At 46.7% G+C, this 18109-nt stretch overlaps 4 protein-coding genes and 1 long non-coding RNA gene across 6 annotated transcripts; 2 read left to right on the top strand and 3 right to left on the bottom strand.

The window, feature by feature from the left end:
* Positions 1 to 1149: 1149 nt before the first annotated feature.
* On the bottom strand, positions 1150 to 7362 carry LOC9637775. The gene is made up of 3 exons (XM_002973054.2): positions 5311 to 7362; positions 4747 to 5081; positions 1150 to 4270 (listed from the first exon to the last, which is right to left on the bottom strand). Exons 1-3 carry the CDS (start codon positions 7330 to 7332, stop codon positions 1351 to 1353), a joined length of 5277 nt encoding a protein of 1758 aa, XP_002973100.2. The 5' UTR covers positions 7333 to 7362; the 3' UTR covers positions 1150 to 1350.
* A 5034-nt stretch (positions 7363 to 12396) lies between these two features.
* Positions 12397 to 15255, bottom strand: LOC9641364 (polypyrimidine tract-binding protein homolog 3). 2 transcript variants are annotated; one of them, XM_024678305.1, is made up of 14 exons: positions 15147 to 15255; positions 14946 to 15030; positions 14809 to 14880; positions 14666 to 14742; positions 14458 to 14548; positions 14137 to 14269; positions 13892 to 14006; positions 13796 to 13837; positions 13654 to 13726; positions 13520 to 13595; positions 13419 to 13462; positions 13241 to 13357; positions 13043 to 13186; positions 12397 to 12984 (listed from the first exon to the last, which is right to left on the bottom strand). In XM_024678305.1, the coding sequence occupies exons 2-14, from the start codon at positions 15000 to 15002 to the stop codon at positions 12595 to 12597; spliced, it is 1431 nt and encodes a 476-aa protein (XP_024534073.1). In that variant the 5' UTR covers positions 15003 to 15030; positions 15147 to 15255; the 3' UTR covers positions 12397 to 12594. The 2 variants fall into 2 exon arrangements, with proteins under 2 accessions (XP_024534073.1, XP_024534074.1); XM_024678306.1 differs by having other exon boundaries at positions 13043 to 13183.
* Positions 15256 to 15306: 51 nt separating this feature from the next.
* On the top strand, positions 15307 to 16017 carry LOC9637773. The gene is made up of 2 exons (XM_002973250.2): positions 15307 to 15865; positions 15931 to 16017. Exon 1 carries the CDS (start codon positions 15337 to 15339, stop codon positions 15862 to 15864), a length of 528 nt encoding a protein of 175 aa, XP_002973296.1. The 5' UTR covers positions 15307 to 15336; the 3' UTR covers position 15865; positions 15931 to 16017.
* Positions 16018 to 16754: 737 nt separating this feature from the next.
* LOC9637772 lies at positions 16755 to 17745 on the bottom strand. Its single transcript, XM_002973051.2, has 2 exons — positions 17586 to 17745; positions 16755 to 17533 (listed from the first exon to the last, which is right to left on the bottom strand). Exons 1-2 carry the CDS (start codon positions 17715 to 17717, stop codon positions 16892 to 16894), a joined length of 774 nt encoding a protein of 257 aa, XP_002973097.1. The 5' UTR covers positions 17718 to 17745; the 3' UTR covers positions 16755 to 16891.
* Positions 17126 to 17994, top strand: LOC112347415. Its single transcript, XR_002992751.1, has 4 exons — positions 17126 to 17230; positions 17311 to 17401; positions 17453 to 17796; positions 17889 to 17994. It is a non-coding gene; the product is annotated as an uncharacterized LOC112347415 (long non-coding RNA).
* Positions 17995 to 18109: the final 115 nt, after the last annotated feature.

Genomic DNA, 18109 nt, shown 5'->3' with positions numbered 1-18109 from the left:
ACATAAAGGTGTTCAGACTGGTGCTGACACTGCAGGAAAGCTGGGCGTCGTCGTCCCTGCGATAATGTACGACCCCGGCTTCCCTCCACAAAGTCATTCGAGCCGATCTGGGTGGTGGGAAGCTTGTGGCGGGACTTCGAGCAGGCAAAGAAGCTAATGTCCTTGCAGCTGAAGACACAGGATCCAACCTTCCCCTCGGAAGAGCTGAGCCATGCAGAAGCTACTGGGTGGGATGACCTTGGCGAGACTGAGGCCGCATGGCAGGCAAGCATGGACGGAAGAAATGGGCATTGCCGTTCTGGGGGGTGGCGGCTGGCCTCGAGGTGGTGGCCTGGTCCGGACTGGCCATGGACATGGTAGCGAGCCACCATGCGGACGGTGAGCCACGTAAGTGGCGACCGTGACGCCGTCTTCACCGTGGATGCATTCGAGCCTATACTGGGGGAGGCAGCTGCGCGGATATGCAATCAAGATCACTTGTGTGCGGTGGTGGAGGTGGTGCAGCGCGTTTTCAAGCAAGCTTACGTTGTGGAGGGGCCTTGAGGGGAAATAGTTCGGATTGTGCTGCTCTTGGCAATATATGCCTGTTGCAAGCACGGGGCAAGCTACAATAAGTTTAGCCACCCCGTCAAGCTCCAGGATTTGGTGACCAAGCTGTGTGGGAAATAGCAGTATAATAAATGAGTCCATTGTGTTCTACATAATTTATTTTCTCTTCTGTTAGCAGCTCACTTTGCTTTTTTTCTTTGTGGGTGGTGTGGTAGTAATACTGCAACCGAAGAAAAAGGAGTATGATGCACTGCTGCCTGTCCTGATGCCAGGGCCGGATGGGACATATGAGCTTCGGAATGACAGAATGCAAGCCCTGCTGGTTCATATTCAAAATAGACATGATCAGGATCCAATGTGCAACAGTAACAATAATTTGTCACGGATGGTGAGACCTTGAGTAATCCCATTGCCATTTACATGCATTTGCAAGGACATAAGAAGTCGTAGTGTGTTTCTCAGGGTAAGTGGATAGAGGTGTTAGTAATGAGCTCACTTTTTGTTTTGTGCAGGAGAAGGTTCTTATAGCTCTCATTAAGTTGTGCTCTGCAGTTTTCAAGCTAGATGATCATCTTGTCGGGAGTCGAGCAGAGATAGTCAGACACAATTTTTTTAATTAGAACAATGGTTTACAGAAGTTGTTCGACTGTATATACATTTCTCACTGTTTGAAATGTATTCTCTATGTCCAATCATGGGCCGTTATCACTAAAAAATTTAGAGAGACATATACAGTCCACTTCCGAGCCTGTACAGCACCTATGTTCAAAGCCTGTAAAATCGAAGCGTGTTTTGCTAGTTTTAGCTGACGTACGTGTTTATCAAGGTGACAAACGATGATCCAAAGTTCGTTGGAGCTACCATGTTTGCTACGTTTGATTCACTTTGCAGCTTACTTGCACCAAGTAAAGACATCCACGCTTCGGAAGAAGGTTCTCTAGGCAGTCCGCGGACCAAATCTCGTGCTTCACACAGCCATCCAGCTCTCCCAAGCAGATCAACCATGCAGGTATAGTGCACGGCGTCCGGCTCCACTCCATAGTCAGTGACCATTGAACTGAACAGAGAACAGCCGAGGTGGTGAAAGCCTCCATGGCTGCAAGCAGACAGGATGCTAACGAAAGTCACTTTGCTGGCTGAGAAACCATCCATAGACATTTCGTGAAGAACCTCAGCGGCAACCATGACATGGCCACTCTGGCTGTACGCACTGAGGAGAACACTCCAAGAAACCAAGTCGTGTTCTACTCGGGCATCAAACATACTTCGTGCCACTTTCAAGTCACCAAACTTTGCAAACATGCTGAAGAATGCAGTGGCAACTAAGGTGTTGGATAGGAATCCGGTGTCGATGACGATAGAGTAAAGATATCTTCCAAACAAGATAGCTTCGGTGGTCATCGAGCAGGCCTCCACAACAGTAAGAAAGCTCAACTCGTCAGCCTCGACTCCTTCCAGGTCCATAGTTTTAAAGAGATGGATCGCTTCTGGGTGATCTCCGTGCCGGACATAGGCTTGCATGATCGAGTTCCAGGACACCACATCTCGTTGAGGCATGGCATCAAAGAGCTTTCGTGCTCGCTCAAGCTGGTTTCTCTGGGAATAGGCGGTGATGAGCGTGTTGGACGAGATGAGATCAATCAAAGGCAGCCGGCTCAAAACAAGCTCAGCGTCATCGAGACGATCGTGCTGACACAAACCAGCAATGGCCAAGCTCCAGGAAGAAACACTGTGCTCGGGCATATTTTCCAGCAAAGTTTTCTGGAGCTCTCCCAGCTTGCTGCTGCTCTTCGAGTAGATTGACAGCATACAGTTCCAAGAGACAACGTCCCTGCACGGCATTTCTTCGTTAAAAATCCTCTCCGCCATCTCCAGTTCGTCTGAGAGCTCGCAAGATCTAATCATCACGTTCCAGGATACAATGCTCCTCTCGGGCATACTTTCAAAAGTTTCTTTCGCCCTGTTGGGCTCCCCAGACCGTACGCACCCGGCCAGAATGGTTGTCCATGACACCACGTCCCGTACGGGAATGACTTCGAACAGTTCCCGTGCGAAACGCAGATGCGCGCCTTCCGCAAATGCCTGTATCATGCAGTTCCACGAGAGAAGATTCCACTGGGGCATGGCATCGTACACTTGCCTGGCATTACCGTGCATGCCGTACTCTCCGTACATGGCCATAAGTGTGTTCCACGACGTTATGTTTTTCATTGGCATGGAATCAAAAGTTTCTTTGGCGGGAGCGATTTCTCCATTCGCGGCAAATGCCGAAATCATGGCATTCCATGAAACAAGATCTTTCTCGGGAACTTGCTTAAAGATTTTCTCCGCGAAATCCACTCTCGAGTTCTCTCCGTACGCTGTGATCATCGCGTTCCACATCGAAGCGTCCCTGGCAGGAACTTCATCAAAGAACATCCTCTCCGCATCCTCCAGATGCCCCGCTTTGGCATATGCCGAGATTAAGGAACACCACGCGACGGAATCTCTATACGGCATTTGTTGGAAAAGGTTCTTTGCTTCTCTCAGATCGCCGGTTCTTCCGTACGCGCTCACAATCACAGTCCAGGAAATTGCATCTCTCTCTGGCATTACGTCAAAGATCTCTCTCGCTAGCTCCAGGTTGCCCCACTGCGCGTAGATCTTCATCATCAACGTCCATAGCTGGATGTCCTTTTTCTCCTGGCGATCAAATAGCGCCCTCGCACCGATCACGTCCCCTGCATCGCCCAGCGCACGGATTATCGGGAAACAAACACTTGGATTTCTTATGGGTGGATCAATGGAATCGAGCAATGTTTTGGCTTCCTGGATCAACCCGTGATTGCAATACCCCTCCAATAGTACGAACAAAGTCCCTGGATCGCGCTGGTGAGGCATGAGATCGAATAGCTCTTTTGCGTCCTGGATTTGCCCGCAAGAAATAAATCCCCGGAGAAGGGCATTCCAGGAGATCTCATCCCTCTGAGGCATTCGATCAAAAAACTGTTTTGCTTCTTTAATCTTTCCATTCGCAGCGAGCGATTTGAGAATTAAATTCAATGAAGCGATCGTTTTATCGGGCATTTTCTCAAACAAATGACACGCTTGCTGCAGATGCCCACGCTTGGCGTATCCCCCAATCATTGCATTCCAGGAGATGGAATCTCTCACGCGCATTCTATCAAAAACTTTCTTGGCTCCTTCTACGTCTTCCTGTTGTAGGTATCCAGATATTATGGGATTCCATGATGCTGGATCATCGCTTTGATCGCGAATCGCCAAGTTCTCGGCCTCTTCGAGATGCCCCATGCGGGCATATGCCGCTATCATCGTGTTCAAGGCAACAGGATTCCGTTGTGGCATCGCATCAAACCAGCTTCGAGCTTGTGCCAAGTCCCCGTTGCGTGAAAATGCCGCGAGCATGATATTCCAGGAAAACTGATTTGGAGTGAGAATCTCTTCAAAGGCATCGTGAGCCTCGCTGATACACCCACACCGGCCATACATTTCTACAACCAGATTAGCAAGGAAAATGTTTTGTTGAAGCTCCTTGTGTGCCTTAACCTTGAAGTGGATCCTCTTGGCTTCCTCCACATCCCTTGAGATGCCAATTGACTTTATTTGCAATGCAAGAGATTTGATGGTTTCCATGGTTTCAGATTGGAATAGAATATAAACTGCCAACTTGTTGAAGGCTCTGGTGGTGCTGGGTTCAAATTCTTTGCAGGATTTAAGATATACATCAATCAATCAGCCTGCAACACCATTGGATGAGCAAGTGCTGGCTGATTAGCTCGTGAGCCCATCTGGGAGATCAGCAATTGAGAAGCACTGAGAATTGTGAGAGTTGGAATGCTGGGCAAGGATGGGATGGCTTGGGCTTTGATTCTGTTTGAGTTTTTCCTCATCTCTCAGCCACTGCCAAGAGTTTTGGCAGAGTTATAACTGTCGATTAGAAATGGTGGCCAGACTCCGTGTACAGATCACGAACAAATCATCCCATGGCCACACACCTCCAAAATATTGACTGGTGTGTCTGTGTGATCTACATGGGTTTTCTATGAGCAATATATCCATTCTTATGCAAACACGAAGACATCAACGGCATAATTTTTAACCCTTGAGTCTACGTTTCTATCCAGTGTTCTTCCCAAGCATCACTGGGATTTTGGTCAAATGCCTTGCCTTGGACGTGCTAGGGCATTGACTCAGTACTCGTTGTTTTTCTTTTTCATATCACAAAACAATTGCTCTCTAGCTCCAACACGCTTGACTTCCAGTGGATATACGACTGAAGGACGTCTTGTGGTTGGAGAAGCATACTCGACCACGGCTGAGAGAGGCCTCGACGGGTTCTCGGCGTTTGGAATCGCTGTGAGCAGTCCGGCCAACCAGTCCTTATCAGCCTCCACCAATAAGAGAAGCACTTTCGTTGCAAGGTGCTTAAGAGGACTGTCGAGAGCCATTCGACCAGGTTCTCTCGAGACAGTGGCAGTGACGGATCGAACGGGGCATGCCTTTGGCAGCGTTGCGGTCGCTTGCAGGAATTGCTGCGTGAGAGAGGCAACAAGATAGACACCCAATTTGCGTACATACCACAAACATAGGTGTCGCCTGTGCTCTTCCGCCGAGACAGTGTTGGGTATAGGCGCTTTACAAGAGGGCGATGGTGTCGCAAGATTCGCACCGTCAAACCCTCACCGGCTTTCGTCCGCCATCTTTTGCTATATTACTAGTCACAATTTCATTAAAGTCCATAAAGTTTTTATAAAATCTTTAGAGAGAAAATGCCGAATTTTCTTCCAGAGCGATCCTCGCTTTGATCCACGCCTCCACCGCGGCTCCAGTCGAGCAGTAGTACCCCGCCGGCTCGGTGTTCTCTGTGAAGGGCGCCCCGAGCTTCTTGAGCAGCGTTCCAACGATCGGGTTGAGCCTCTGTCCACTGCGCACTCGTCCCACGCCCGTCTCGATTATGAGATCCTCCGGGAGCTCGTCCCCCTCCCGGACAGCCGCCTTGAGCGAGCTCACCCAAGCTTCGATCGCGCACTCGGCCGCGGGCATGGAGAGCGTCCGGAGGTTGAGCCGCCACAGCGATGGGAGATTGGTCTGGAGGCCATCGTAGGCTCCCACCGCAACTCCCATGGCGAAGATCTTGTGAGCTGCGTGCTTCATCCCCACGCTGGAGCAGATGTCGATGAGGCAGTTGCACAGCGGCTTGCGCGAGTCCGTCTCGGGGTAGTCGCTGATGAACTTCTCCACCATCTCCGCCACCTCGTCCCTGGATCTCGGCTCTTCCTTGCGGACGATCGCGCTCATGAGCTCGTGGAGAGGAGCGTTAAACTTGTCCAGGCAGTCGAGGATGGCAAGGCGCTCGTCGTCGTTCTTGGCCATGGCCATGCACGAGAGCAGCATCCCGCTCACTCGCTCGTCCGGCGAGCAGCAGCCACTCTCCATCATCTCGTCAAAGATCTTGCTCGCCTGCTCGATCTCCCCGGCGAGCTTGCAGGCCCGGATCATCACCGTGAAGAGTGGAGTGTCCGGCTTGCCGTTGAGCGCCACCACCTTGTCGAACATCCTCCTGGCCGGATCCACCATTCCCTTCGTCGCGTACGTGTTCATGGCCGTCCTGTACGTGAGATGATCCGGGTTACACCCCGCTCGCTTCATCTCCTTCAAGATATCCTCCGCTTGCTCGACTCGGCCTCCCTCGACGCAGGCTTTCATGAGCGAGTTGTACACCGCGACGTCGCACTTCCATCCCTCCGTCTTGAGCGTCTCGTAGACCTCGAATGCTTGGTCGTAAGCTCCGACTCTCGTGTACATCTCCACCAGGATGCTCAGCGTCACCGGCGTCGGGCTCACTCCGGAGGTTCTCATCTCGTTGAACACCTTCTTGGCCTGGTTCACTTTCCCGGCCTTGCTCAGCGTCCCCATGAGCGTGTTCATGATCACGGCGTTGGGGGAGCTTCCACTGTCTCGCATCTCCTGGACGAGCTGGATGATGGATTGGTAGTCCCCGGCCCGGGCGTAGACGTTGGCTATAGCGCCGTAAGTCACAGTGTCGAGCTTCCAGTTGACGGACTTTAGCTTCTCGTAGAGCTCCACGGCCTCGTTCACTCGTCCCACTCGCCCATACATGTCGATCACCGAGTTGTAAGTCACCTCGTCTGGGACGATCCCTTCGCTCTTCATCCTCTCGAACCACTTGAGAGCTTCTTCCGGCTGGCGGCAGCGCTTGGCGCAGTTGATCAGAGTGCTGAAAGTGTAGTTGTCTGGCTGGATCCCGCGACCCGTCATCTCCTCGACGAGCTTCTCCGAGAGCTCGAGCTGGCGGCCATTGCGTAGGATCTTGAGCATCACGTTGTACGTGTACCTGTTGATCTCGTAGAGCTCAGGTCGGGCCTTGAGCCACTCGAAGAAGGCGAGAGCTTTCTCCCAGCGGTTGATATTGTTGAGAACCGTGACGATGTTCTTGGCCGACAGGGATTTGTCCCAGCTCTCCAGCGCCGCCTCTACATTCCCAGTCTTCTGGAGGATCTTGAGAACCTCATCAACTCTAGCAAACTGTGGAGTCCATTTCGTGTACCTGGGAATCGTTTTCGCGCTGGCACTGGACTCTCCAGTTTCCTCGGGAGTGTTGGAACTGGTCCTGTTCTCCTCGCCATTGTCGAGCTCTAGAGAAGAAGCTGAGGAGGCTGCCTTGGCCAAAAATCTGCCATGACTATGGTGGCTGTGCGTGCTGCTGGTGGAAAACGGGCTTAGAGTAGTCGCTGGCTTACTCGTTGGAAGTGCCCACAGCATGACTCTGGAGAAATTGCTTGCTATCTATCTATCTACCTGTAGGATTAGACGCGAGAGCGAAAATGCGCGCTAGTTCTAGCGCTGTAGAAATGGAATGGATTTGCATTTGATCGAGTACCTTTGCGCGAGTGACGATGCTGGAGAAGGCAACCCTGTTTCTAGGGCTCTGGCGTAATCCAAAACCACTCGAGAACAAACAATGGAGCTTTAATGAATCATGCAAGTGTGACACTGACTATTTTGCTCACCTCCTCAAGCAATGTGGGAATTCCAAGGACCCTTCACAGGGAGATCGAGTCTACAAACAAATCTCCTCGAGTGAATTTGCGAATGACAGATACCTGGGAAATCTCCTCATCGAGATGTATGGCAAGTGCGGGCAATTGGACAAGGCGCAAGCGGCTTTCGATCGCCTGGATCAGCCCAACTTATCGCGGCATACACTCGCAAAGGGCAGATCTATCGAGCGAGAGATCTCTTTGACGAGATGCCCTCCAAGGATGTTGTCTCGTGGAATGCCATGATCACAGCATATGCCCAATATGGGGACCTGGAAGAAGCCAAGACACTGTTTGATAGAACAAAGAAGAAGGTTCTCTTTACCTGGAACACGATGATGGCTGCGTATGCTGGAGAAGGGAAGATTTCGGAGGCGCAAGAGATCTTTTATACACGGAGCAGCGAGATCTTGTATCCTGGAACACGATGATTAACACTTATTCCCAGAACCGGCATCTTTCCGAGGCTAGGAGTACCTTTGACGCGATGCTCGCCTACACACAGAACGATGACCTAGAAGAAGCCGAGAGTTTATTCGAAAGAATGCCTCACCGAGCGATGAACGCGATGGTCCAAGCCTGCGCCATGGCCGGGAGGATCGATCAAGCGCGCAAGATGCTGGAGACGACCCTCTGGAACAGCGCGACATATTCCTTACAGGGTTTATGGTTTAGGGTTGGGCTCGCTTCTGCGCCTCCTGACCAGCAGCCGCTTTCTCTCCTCTACCACATTTGGCTCGCAGAGCGATGGACTCTTCCAGGGACTCTGCTTCGCCACGACGACCTTGGCACAATCATCGGTTTGGTCTCCATAGATGGATTCTTGAAGTTCTAACTACACCTGTTTTTTTGTAGGCTCCCGTCAAAGGTTCTTTTATTCCGAACGCAAGCGGACGAGATCACTCAGATGTGTGCGCTTGCGAAAATGTGGGATTTTTTTAGTGTGGTATGTCTTGCTTTGGATCCATAAACACGTTCATTGTGATGAGATCAGGGAGAGATGTATGCGTTTTCGTGGTTTCTCTGGTTTTTTCTGGAATTGAGAGACGTAGAGTGTTATCAAGCACTTCTCTTAGGACGGTCCTTGGCACAATCATCGGTTCGTCCGTAGGCACTTCTGGAAATGGGAGACGTAGAGTGTTATCAAGAGGACCAGGCGCTCTTGAAGTTTTCATTTTGTCTGTTGCCATTTTCAAATGTGTTGCAGGGACTCCAGTTCAAAGTCTGTGTGTCTTCGTCAGTCATTCGTTCCTTGTGCTTATGTTTGTTCGTTTTCTACGGACGCTTCTCGGGTGCTTCTTGCCATCATTCATAATCCGCTCTATCAGATATACTCCACCAAGTTGTCAGCCCTCATGGCAATATCGAGAAGATTGTCATCCAGGACATACACGGCAGCTGCAAAGTTTCCTACCTTAGTGGCACACACAACGCGGGATCTTGCGAGAGGTAGATTCACACAGGATCGTCTCCTTTCCTCCTGAGCAGCAGCAAGAAGAAAGCAGGATTTATCTGCACGCTCGAAATCAGTGGGTATGAAATTACTCGGATTCTACAATATGGAATTTATGCCACAGAAGCGCGTGATCTTGCTGCTGCCTTGAGGATCTAAGCAGCTACCTGGCCCCTTTCCCCATCCTGCTCTACCTTCCATTCGTCTTGGACGTGCGGTAAGCAATGTTTACTGAGTTACTCCACGCTGACTGGCCAGATCCAGCAGTTCAGAAATCGCTCGTTATAGTAGTAGACTAGTAAGTGCCAAATTAACAAACACTTCACAAATTCACGACAATCATTTTTATTATGTCCTTGCTGTAATCTTCTGCCAAAATGGAAGATTCAACTTTCAAACTGGAAGTTAGCATAGTTTCATGGAATGTGGAATTACATTTGCAATTCCATTTCTATCCAACTGAGGAGCATGGGACTAACCAATGAATGGGAGAGAGAACAAAAACCAGGTATTTTGTTTCTTTGGCACATTGTAAGTTGATGCCTTTTCCAGAAATCTTGATAATTATTTTGAAAGCTTTTAACACTTCATTTGCAAGCTTAATTCTTAAAAAGTCACCTTTTAGGACATGATGCAGATATGTTTTGTGATATGCAAAAGAAAAACAATGAGTACTGAGTCAATGCCTAGCACGTCCAAGGCAAGGCATTTGACCAAAATCCCAGCACTTATATTAGTGATGCTTGGGAAGAACACTGGGAAAATCTGGATAGAAACGTACTCATTAAACATTATGCTGTGGTACCTTTGCGTTTGCATAAGAATGGATATATTGCTCACAAAAGACCAATGTAGATCACACAGACACACCAGCCAATATTTTGGAGGTGTGTGGTCATGGGATGATTTGTTCGTGAGTCTGGCCACCAGTTATCTAAGTCTGCCAAACTCTTGGCAGTGGCTGAGAGATGAGGGAAAACTCAAACAGAATCAGAGTGCAAGCCATCCCATCCTTGCCCAGCTTTCCAACTTTCACCAATCACCGATCTTAGTGAGCGAATGAGCCAGCACTTGCTCATCGAATAGTGTTGCGGGCAGCTGGATGGAAAATGGGCGAGATGAGCCCAATTCTTGACCGCCCCTGGTGACCTCTCGCGCACCCAGTAGGGTCTCAGGCCTGAATCACGTATCCAATTTCTCTAATGCGGATTGAGGACAATTTAGGTTAATGTTTGTATAAAATGCCAACTTGTTGAAGGGTTCAAATTCTTTGCGAACTAGCATAATAAAAATTATACTATTTATAATATGGAAAATCATAAAATTACAATGCATATGTTTACAGACTAAAGAGTAGGGATTCAAGGTTTACAAGAAAGTTTTAGGGCACACTATTTCAGTTGTTAAAAGGAGGGAAAGGAAAAATTCTTGATCTTGGATAAACTGAAGTTTTGTATAAGTTATCATCCTCTTGTAAATGGGTAGATTGAACATGTTAATGCTTAGGTTAAGGATTATTTACAATACTATATCATGGCAAATTAATGCAATTGGATTACAATATAAATATATTATAATATATTTCATAGCATTATTGGCTATTCTTCATAAGAGTTATTACAAGACAATGAGGTCCCTTAAAAGATAGTTGTCCCAAAAAGGAAAGCAAATAAACTAAAATATTGGTATCCACAATGCTGGTGAAGTGAACTTCTTGACATCCAGATATAAGTTGAAATTGCTGAAATGGTATCTCAATGGATAAATGTTACCCAAAAACTATATTAAGATTAATGGAATTTAATATTCTTACACACCAAGTATACTAAATAAGTAATATACAATGTTAGCTAGGAAAATGTTTGTTTGTATGCCTTAAATTTTTAGTGAATTCTCTCAAGATACCAATAGATTTTATTTGTAATGCAAGAGACTTGATACTTTCTATTATTTTGTATGGAATTATTAAATCCTACATAACATCCAATCAAAAGCATTTGATCAAACTATAATAGAATGAAGTTTATATTATACTTCAAGGTTATATATCTTCAATTTAGAAATGAAATATTATAAGATATCTATATGGAAAACACAACAATTGAAATAATATACCCTATGGCCATTGTTTAATTAAGCTATTTGTTAATGTATTATATAAAGATATCTTACCAATGTCTTCAATTATAATTGCACTTTCTGTTGTAATTTTACTATTAGTGTTTGAAGTCCATATTATATTGTGCATATCATCATAAATAAAAAAGTTTTGATTGGTGTCTAAAATACAATAGCAATTAAATCCTAATTTTTTTGTTTTAGTTTCCCATATTTGTTTGGTTAAAAAGTAAAATGATAAATTACAATCTTTTTCCATTTTTAATTTATACATTGCATTTGGTGAAACAATAGAGTTTTTTGAGAGAAGATAAGATCCAATATCATTTATATTTCCACTTACCAAGGATGATCTATAAATCCAACAGTCATTATCATTTGTATTTATCTAATAACATCATAAAATATTTTAGTAGATCATTAAAACATTTATTATTACCTTTTGTATAGTGGTATTATTTATGTTTTTTAATGAATCGCGATAGTAAAGATGTACTCTATATTCTAATCCTAGAAATTCATGTACTGCTTTAATACGGGCATATAATCCATTTTGGGCTTCCTCCAAAACAGCTAAAAGAAGTGTTTTAAAAACTATTTTAAATGTTTCACCACTAACTTTTATTTGTGGACCAATAAGACTGCAAGAATTATTAAAATTAAAAGCATAGATATGAATTTTAATATTTATTTGAATTACAGATACCCCTATACATTCAATAGGAAAAACTCCAGTTCTTAAAATTGTCCCATTTAGAATTGAATTAAGGAAACAATTAATTGTTTCTTCTATAGTAAACACATCATTTATTGTAATTCTACCTGGAACTGTTTTCTGTATAAAATTTACTGTTTCCACTATGAAAAATAATAAAGAAAAAAATATTACAAAAATAAAGTACTTCATACTTCTTACCAAGAAAGGAACTAAATTTTAACCTATTTAAAGACATTGCATAAAAAGTTCAAATAAAACATCTAAAGCTTTAATTTTTTTTTCCTTTATATCTTTATATGATTCCTATGACACAAATGCTTAAAATAGAAGAGATGGAATTTCAGCAATCTCAATCTTTGTAGCTGGATCTCAAGATATTAGATAGGTAAAATATAACGTTAGCGTTTGCTGGAGTTCCTTGTGTGCCTTAATTTTTGAGTGAATCCTCTCGAGATATCATTTGCAATGCAAGAGATGGAATTATTAAATCAACTAGAAGCATAGAATGGAAGTTTATATCATAAGAAAAGAATAAAATAAACTTCCAACAAGGTCACATGAAGAGAATGGTATTAATGTCTGTTCTTGTCGATCCAGCAATTCGAGAAAAACTTATACGTCCGGCACGGCTAGCTTGTCTAGTGGCCCAGGTGTACAAGCAGCTCGGCCAAATCTCTTTCACGGGACCACACCCGTCAGATGTTGGAGAGCTTGGAGAAGGCCAGTCGCACGGTGGATTTCTTCACCACCGTCGCGTGCTTGCACACCAGCGCTTCCGTCGCCTGTTCCTCGTTGTCAAAGTGGACCAGCGCTTGCTTCTTGCCGTTTGCCTCGAAGATCTTCACGTTGAGGATGTTGCCGTGCGGGGACAGATGGTTCATCAGGTCCACCTCGGTGATGTCCGTCGGCAGGCTCGAGACGTGGATCATCTTGGTCGGGGAGCAGCAGTACTTGTAGTTCTTGAGCGCGTTGCGGTTGAAGCGGTTCAAGTTCGATGACGAGTAGTCGTGAGTGTCTTGCGATGGATTTATCTGCGAGTGCTTAGAGAAGTTCACTTCCATTCGCTTCTCAAAGAGCATCGTTCCCTGCCAAGCAAACACGTTTGCAGAGTTTTGGAATGGAATAAATAACAATACTACTTACTCTCAAGTAGTACACTGCAAGCTCGGCTTGATAGCCATCGCCCATTTGTATGAGTGCGTGGTCGGGCTTGTTGTGCAACATTTTTATCCGAATTATGTTTCCATAGTTGGAGAACAAGTTAAATAGTTTGTCCGCATCGACCTTCTGCCATATTCCAAGCGTAAGGACTACTATATATTTGCCAGTGAACGTGGTTACCTCGGGAGCTAAGTTTGATACGAGAAGAGTGCATCGCTCGTTCGTACCAGTGACGCCGGGAGGAAGTGTGCCACCAGACGCAGCCGCTGCAGCAGCCGCTGACGGTGTCATTGGAACCTGACAAAACAAAGGAAGTAAAATGTCTGAAGAGAACAAGAAGGAAGAAATTTTTATGTACCTGATAGCCAAGAGGCTGAGCACCAGGAGCCTGCTGGAAGTTGACTGCAAGAGAAAGCAAAATACTTTAAACACCTGCCAGACACACAAATTTTCTCCCACCTATTTGTCCAGCCGGTCTCGGAGGCATAGCGTAGATGTTACCGTCCAAAAGAGACTGTTGAAGCAGAACGTTTGCCTAAGTTGACGAAGGCGCTTAATGCTCGGAATCGCCAAACCAAAAATAAAAAACTCACCATCATGTTATTACCCCCAGGCGGGTTCTGAGATCGCCCAGGCTCGTTTGGTAGAGAACTATTTGTGTAGTCCCTGCAATATTTATCCGCTAAAGCATCAAACAAGACAAAAAAAGAGGAAAATATCGGAGGAGGTTGGTACCTTGTCCGTTCGTTATTGAAGTTCACTTGGAGCTCCTGAAGGCTGTTATAATGTGCGACATCAGCTTGATACATGAAAGTAAGTCTTACAACGTACTTAGAAAACTGGATGTCCAATGTACAGCAGCCGTCATAGATGTTACGCCCTTGGAGAAGGGACTTTGCGTAAACAGCACTTTGCTGATTGTTGTACTGAATAAGCGCTTGCAGGCCTGCGTCAAAAGCACGAATGATAAAAGGCAAAAAGAAAAGTAGCTTCGCAAAATCACAAGCAACAGCAAAGCCTACGAGACAGAATAGAAAAGAGAAATAAAAAGTTAAGAGTAGACGAGAGGAGCTAACCAGCTGACTTCTGGAACGTGACGATCTTCTCGACATGGCCATGAGGGTTAAAAACTTGATGCAGCACATCCACGGTGATGGGATAGAGCGGGTGGTGAATAGTAACTAAGAGAATTCGGTTGGGTTGTTGATCCTGAAGAAGACCCACACCGCGTTCCAGCAAGATACAAGAGAAGACAGGAAGAGAAAAAGAAGTGAGGGAGCCAGTACTGAAGTAGAAAGCTAAAGAAAATCCAAAGCAAAAAGAAAGAAAGAAAAATTCTTGAGAACTGGTGCTTCCATCTAGAGATAAAGGCACTCAGTCCATCCTAGGAGACAAACCTGATCACCAGCCGGACGCCGAGGTTGCGTTGCTTGATCAGAAGTTGTGAGCTCCTGATGTGACGAAAACTGGATGTAAACGTTTCTACCCCTGTGGCAAGCAAGCACGGAAAAACGTCAGCTTTCACGGCGAAAACAGAAAGAAACAGCGATAGCAAGAGAGAGAGAGAGAGAGAGATAGAAAGGAAGAGAAAAAAAACCATCGAACCTCACACTCGGCTGTACCGACGTGTAGTATTGCATCGCGCTGATGGCTGCATTCACATCTTGCATTTGCAAAAGAGCCTGCAAAGAACAGTGATCTTAAACTGGCTGAAAGAACGAAAAGAAAAAAGAAAGAGCAACCATTACCTGGTTCTTCGTTCTCAGCAAGACCATCTTGCTCACTGACCCAAATGGCTGGACCAGTCCGAGCAAGTCACTCTGCAAAGGAAAGAAGAAAAATAATTTCTCTCATTGCTCAAACAACTATAAACTCTCCTCTTTACCTCCGTTATTTCTTGCCCAACATTCCGGACGTGGAGAACCTTGGACGGCTCCGTCATATTCTCCAGTATGGCCGCAATATCGACACTACAATCAAAGAGAGGATTAGAATGGGGGACGACATTGCAGCCTAATCGCCGCCACAGCGCACACAATGGGGAAGAGCGCGAGGGGGAGCGCGGCGAATCCCGGCGCGGACATACCGGGTTGAGAGAAGAGGCAGCGATTGACGAGCGCGCTCGATCCGGCAGGGCGATCCCTTCCAAAACCTGCAAAACCCTACTTGTACGGACGAGATCCGGCCCACATCATTATTTTGTGACCGTTTCTTATGGGGCTTAGGGTTTTAGGGATTTTGGATTTTAGGGTTTCTAGTTTCCCTCTCGCGCGGCAATGTGGTGGGAAATTTCGCTGCGCCGCGATGTGATCGTCCATCCCCGGCATATGGATCCTTCCGGCGGCCATCGGCGCTGGATCATCCAGACGCTGCTAGAGGATATGGAGGATCTCCAATGCAGCCGCGAGCACGGCTACTATGTCGCGCCCACGACACTGTCCAAGGTGAGCGGGGGCATGATCAGGGAGTCCGGCGGCGTCTCCTACAAAGTGGATTTTAAGTGCATGGTGTTCAAGTTGATCAAGAACGAGATCGTGGAGCTGGAGATCGAGAATGTGAAGCAGAGTGGCGCCGAGGCCTCTTGCGGCCCTTACACTGCGATCTTTCTCCACCACAGCCTCATGACTGGGTTTGTCTACTCCAACGAGAACGGCCCGTGTTTCAAGAACAGCGATGGTGTGGTAATCTCCAAAGGTTGTGCTGTTCGAGCGAAGATCCTGGGAGGGCAGTTCATGGGCGATGGGTTCCGCTGCCTTGCGACGATAAACGACGCTCATCTCGGCGTGATCAATCCGGAAGGATAAGGTTCTCGCGGTCTCTTTTTTCTTCGACTAAAATCTTGGCTAACATTGTTTGCTCCTCGTAAGCAGTTCATGGCTATCGCAAACGAAGGTTACCTTGGAAAGTTTTATCCTTTTCTCTACGAAATATATACATATATCTTCCTTGGACTGAAACTTCGCTAACTTTGTTTGCTCGTCCATGAATGCAGAGCGAATGAGTTCCTAGAGGGTGTACACTGCAGGAAAAGAAGGTTGGTGCTACGTAACTCTCTCAGAATACAACATTCCATCGCTCATTGTTTCTTATCTGTGACGAGGCAACAAACTGTTTCAAGTGGCATCCACTGTTGTTTTTACTTCTTTAATGTGCCTCGGTTTTTCCTTTGCAGGACGGACGACGAAGCAACCGCTTCTCTTCTCTGTCAGTGTAAGTCATTTGCACGATGGATGGCTACTCTTTTCTTTGCTCGATCTAATGCTATTTGGCCAGAAGTGCTGCACAACAATCCAACCAACTGGGGCTCCGAACAAAGCGAACACGCAAAGTGAAGCAAAATCGATCACGCTCGCGAGAATTCAGCGCTGGAGAAGCTTCAAGGAACTAAAGTACTGGGTAAGATTTCGTCCCCCCCTGTCCTGTCGGGTGTTCCGCTAAGACATAGTCATTGTTTCTTTAAGGCATTGGTTGCCTGTGTTCGTGTCAGCACGAGTGAAATGAGAGGGGCCAACCAACTTAGGCCGGTGTCATGCAAGCGAGATGGCCATAATGCCCAGCTCTGACTTTTTCTCTCCTTTTCTTTTTTCTCTTCCTTTAGTCAATGTGTCGAAAAACTCGAGTGTAGAACCATTCAGTGTAGTTCATGAAATCCAGCGTCTCTCCAGTTGACATTGCATTTATCTCTTTCCAGTGCTGCTCTATCTTGTTTGGTTTCCTTTTTCATTTTTGCTTGTTAAGAGTCAATCAGGACTTTGTCTACAGCCAACTTTGTTTTTGTGTTCTTCTTTCTTTAATCTCCTAACAAGTTATTGGTGCTGCAGTGCAGTGGGTTCAGGCGGCAGGAATGAAATCCAGAGGGACTCTGTTACCGCATTTTGGACAGCACAAGTTATCTTTGGAGAGCATAACGTACATGAGACACTGCCGGCAGCCTACAGTGACCATGACAGGCCACTCCTGGGACTTTGTTCGTGTCTTTTGCCGTTTTGACTTCCTCGACTCGGCCTCGCAAGATTCAGCTCCGACGTGCGTGGTTGACGAACACGGAGACGACGAAGAAGATGAAATCGAGACGTGAGACGGCGATGGTGGAGGTGGTGGTGGTGGCATTGCGACCTGCTGTTGCTGCTGCGAGCTGCTCATCGGCCGGAGAGTTAATCTCAAATCCAGGTCCTCGATTTCTATCTGCAGCAATGGACGGCTGCGGCTGGTCATGGAGACTGTGGAACCTCTGATATTTTCCTTGGCAGTTTGTCCCAGACCAAGCTCCAAATCCACGACAACACCGCTACTGCTGCTGCTGCTGGTGCCGCTCGACACCTGAATTCTTTCGCTGGACAGGTGAATTCGGTCGTGAAGTGAATTTTGCGTGAAGGACTGACTGTGCTCCAGTGATTGTAGGGGAAGTCTGTGCGGTACAACGGCGTAGCTCTTGTCTCCGGAGGCGCGATTCCGGAAGTAGACAACGCCAGACTGCAAACCAAAACTTCAGGGATTGAGAGAATCAGCGAACAAATCTTCTCACCTTCAAGTCAAGACATTTCTCCCACCCGGACGGAAGTGGCTGCTTGGAATCCACGATCTCCAGCAGCGAGTCGACCGACAAGGAGCTGTGATAGCTCGCCGCGGAGGATTGCGGAGGAGGACAACACTTCATGGTGGCTGGACTTTGAGTGGGACTGAGGAAAAAGAGCTACTAAAGCTACATCCAACAAGCGAGACGAAAAATAAGAAAGGTGCGTCTCTGTGTGTGTGTGTTTGTGGAGTGTTTCTTTCTTTCGTCACTCTATCCCTCTTGTACTTACCAACGCCAGCTTTGTTTTTGTAGGTGGTTTCCTTTCTTTCTTTCTTTCAGCAACAAACGAGAGAGGCCCGAGCTACCGCCACCATCACCATCCACTTTGGAGGAATCAACAACCAAAATCCCTATCAAAGGCAAGCTTTTCCTTCCTTCTTTCTTTCTTAGCTTAAAGGCCCAGCGAGCTCTCTCTCGCTGGCTAGCAGGAGTTATACTAAAACACTCTTTTCCTTGTGTTTTTCTTTCCTTTA

Source organism: Selaginella moellendorffii, unplaced genomic scaffold (genome assembly GCF_000143415.4).
Source record: "Selaginella moellendorffii unplaced genomic scaffold, v1.0 SELMOscaffold_21, whole genome shotgun sequence".
Lineage (NCBI taxonomy): Eukaryota > Viridiplantae > Streptophyta > Lycopodiopsida > Selaginellales > Selaginellaceae > Selaginella > Selaginella moellendorffii.
Note: the sequence above shows the minus strand (reverse complement) of the source record. Positions and strands in the feature narration are given on the sequence as shown.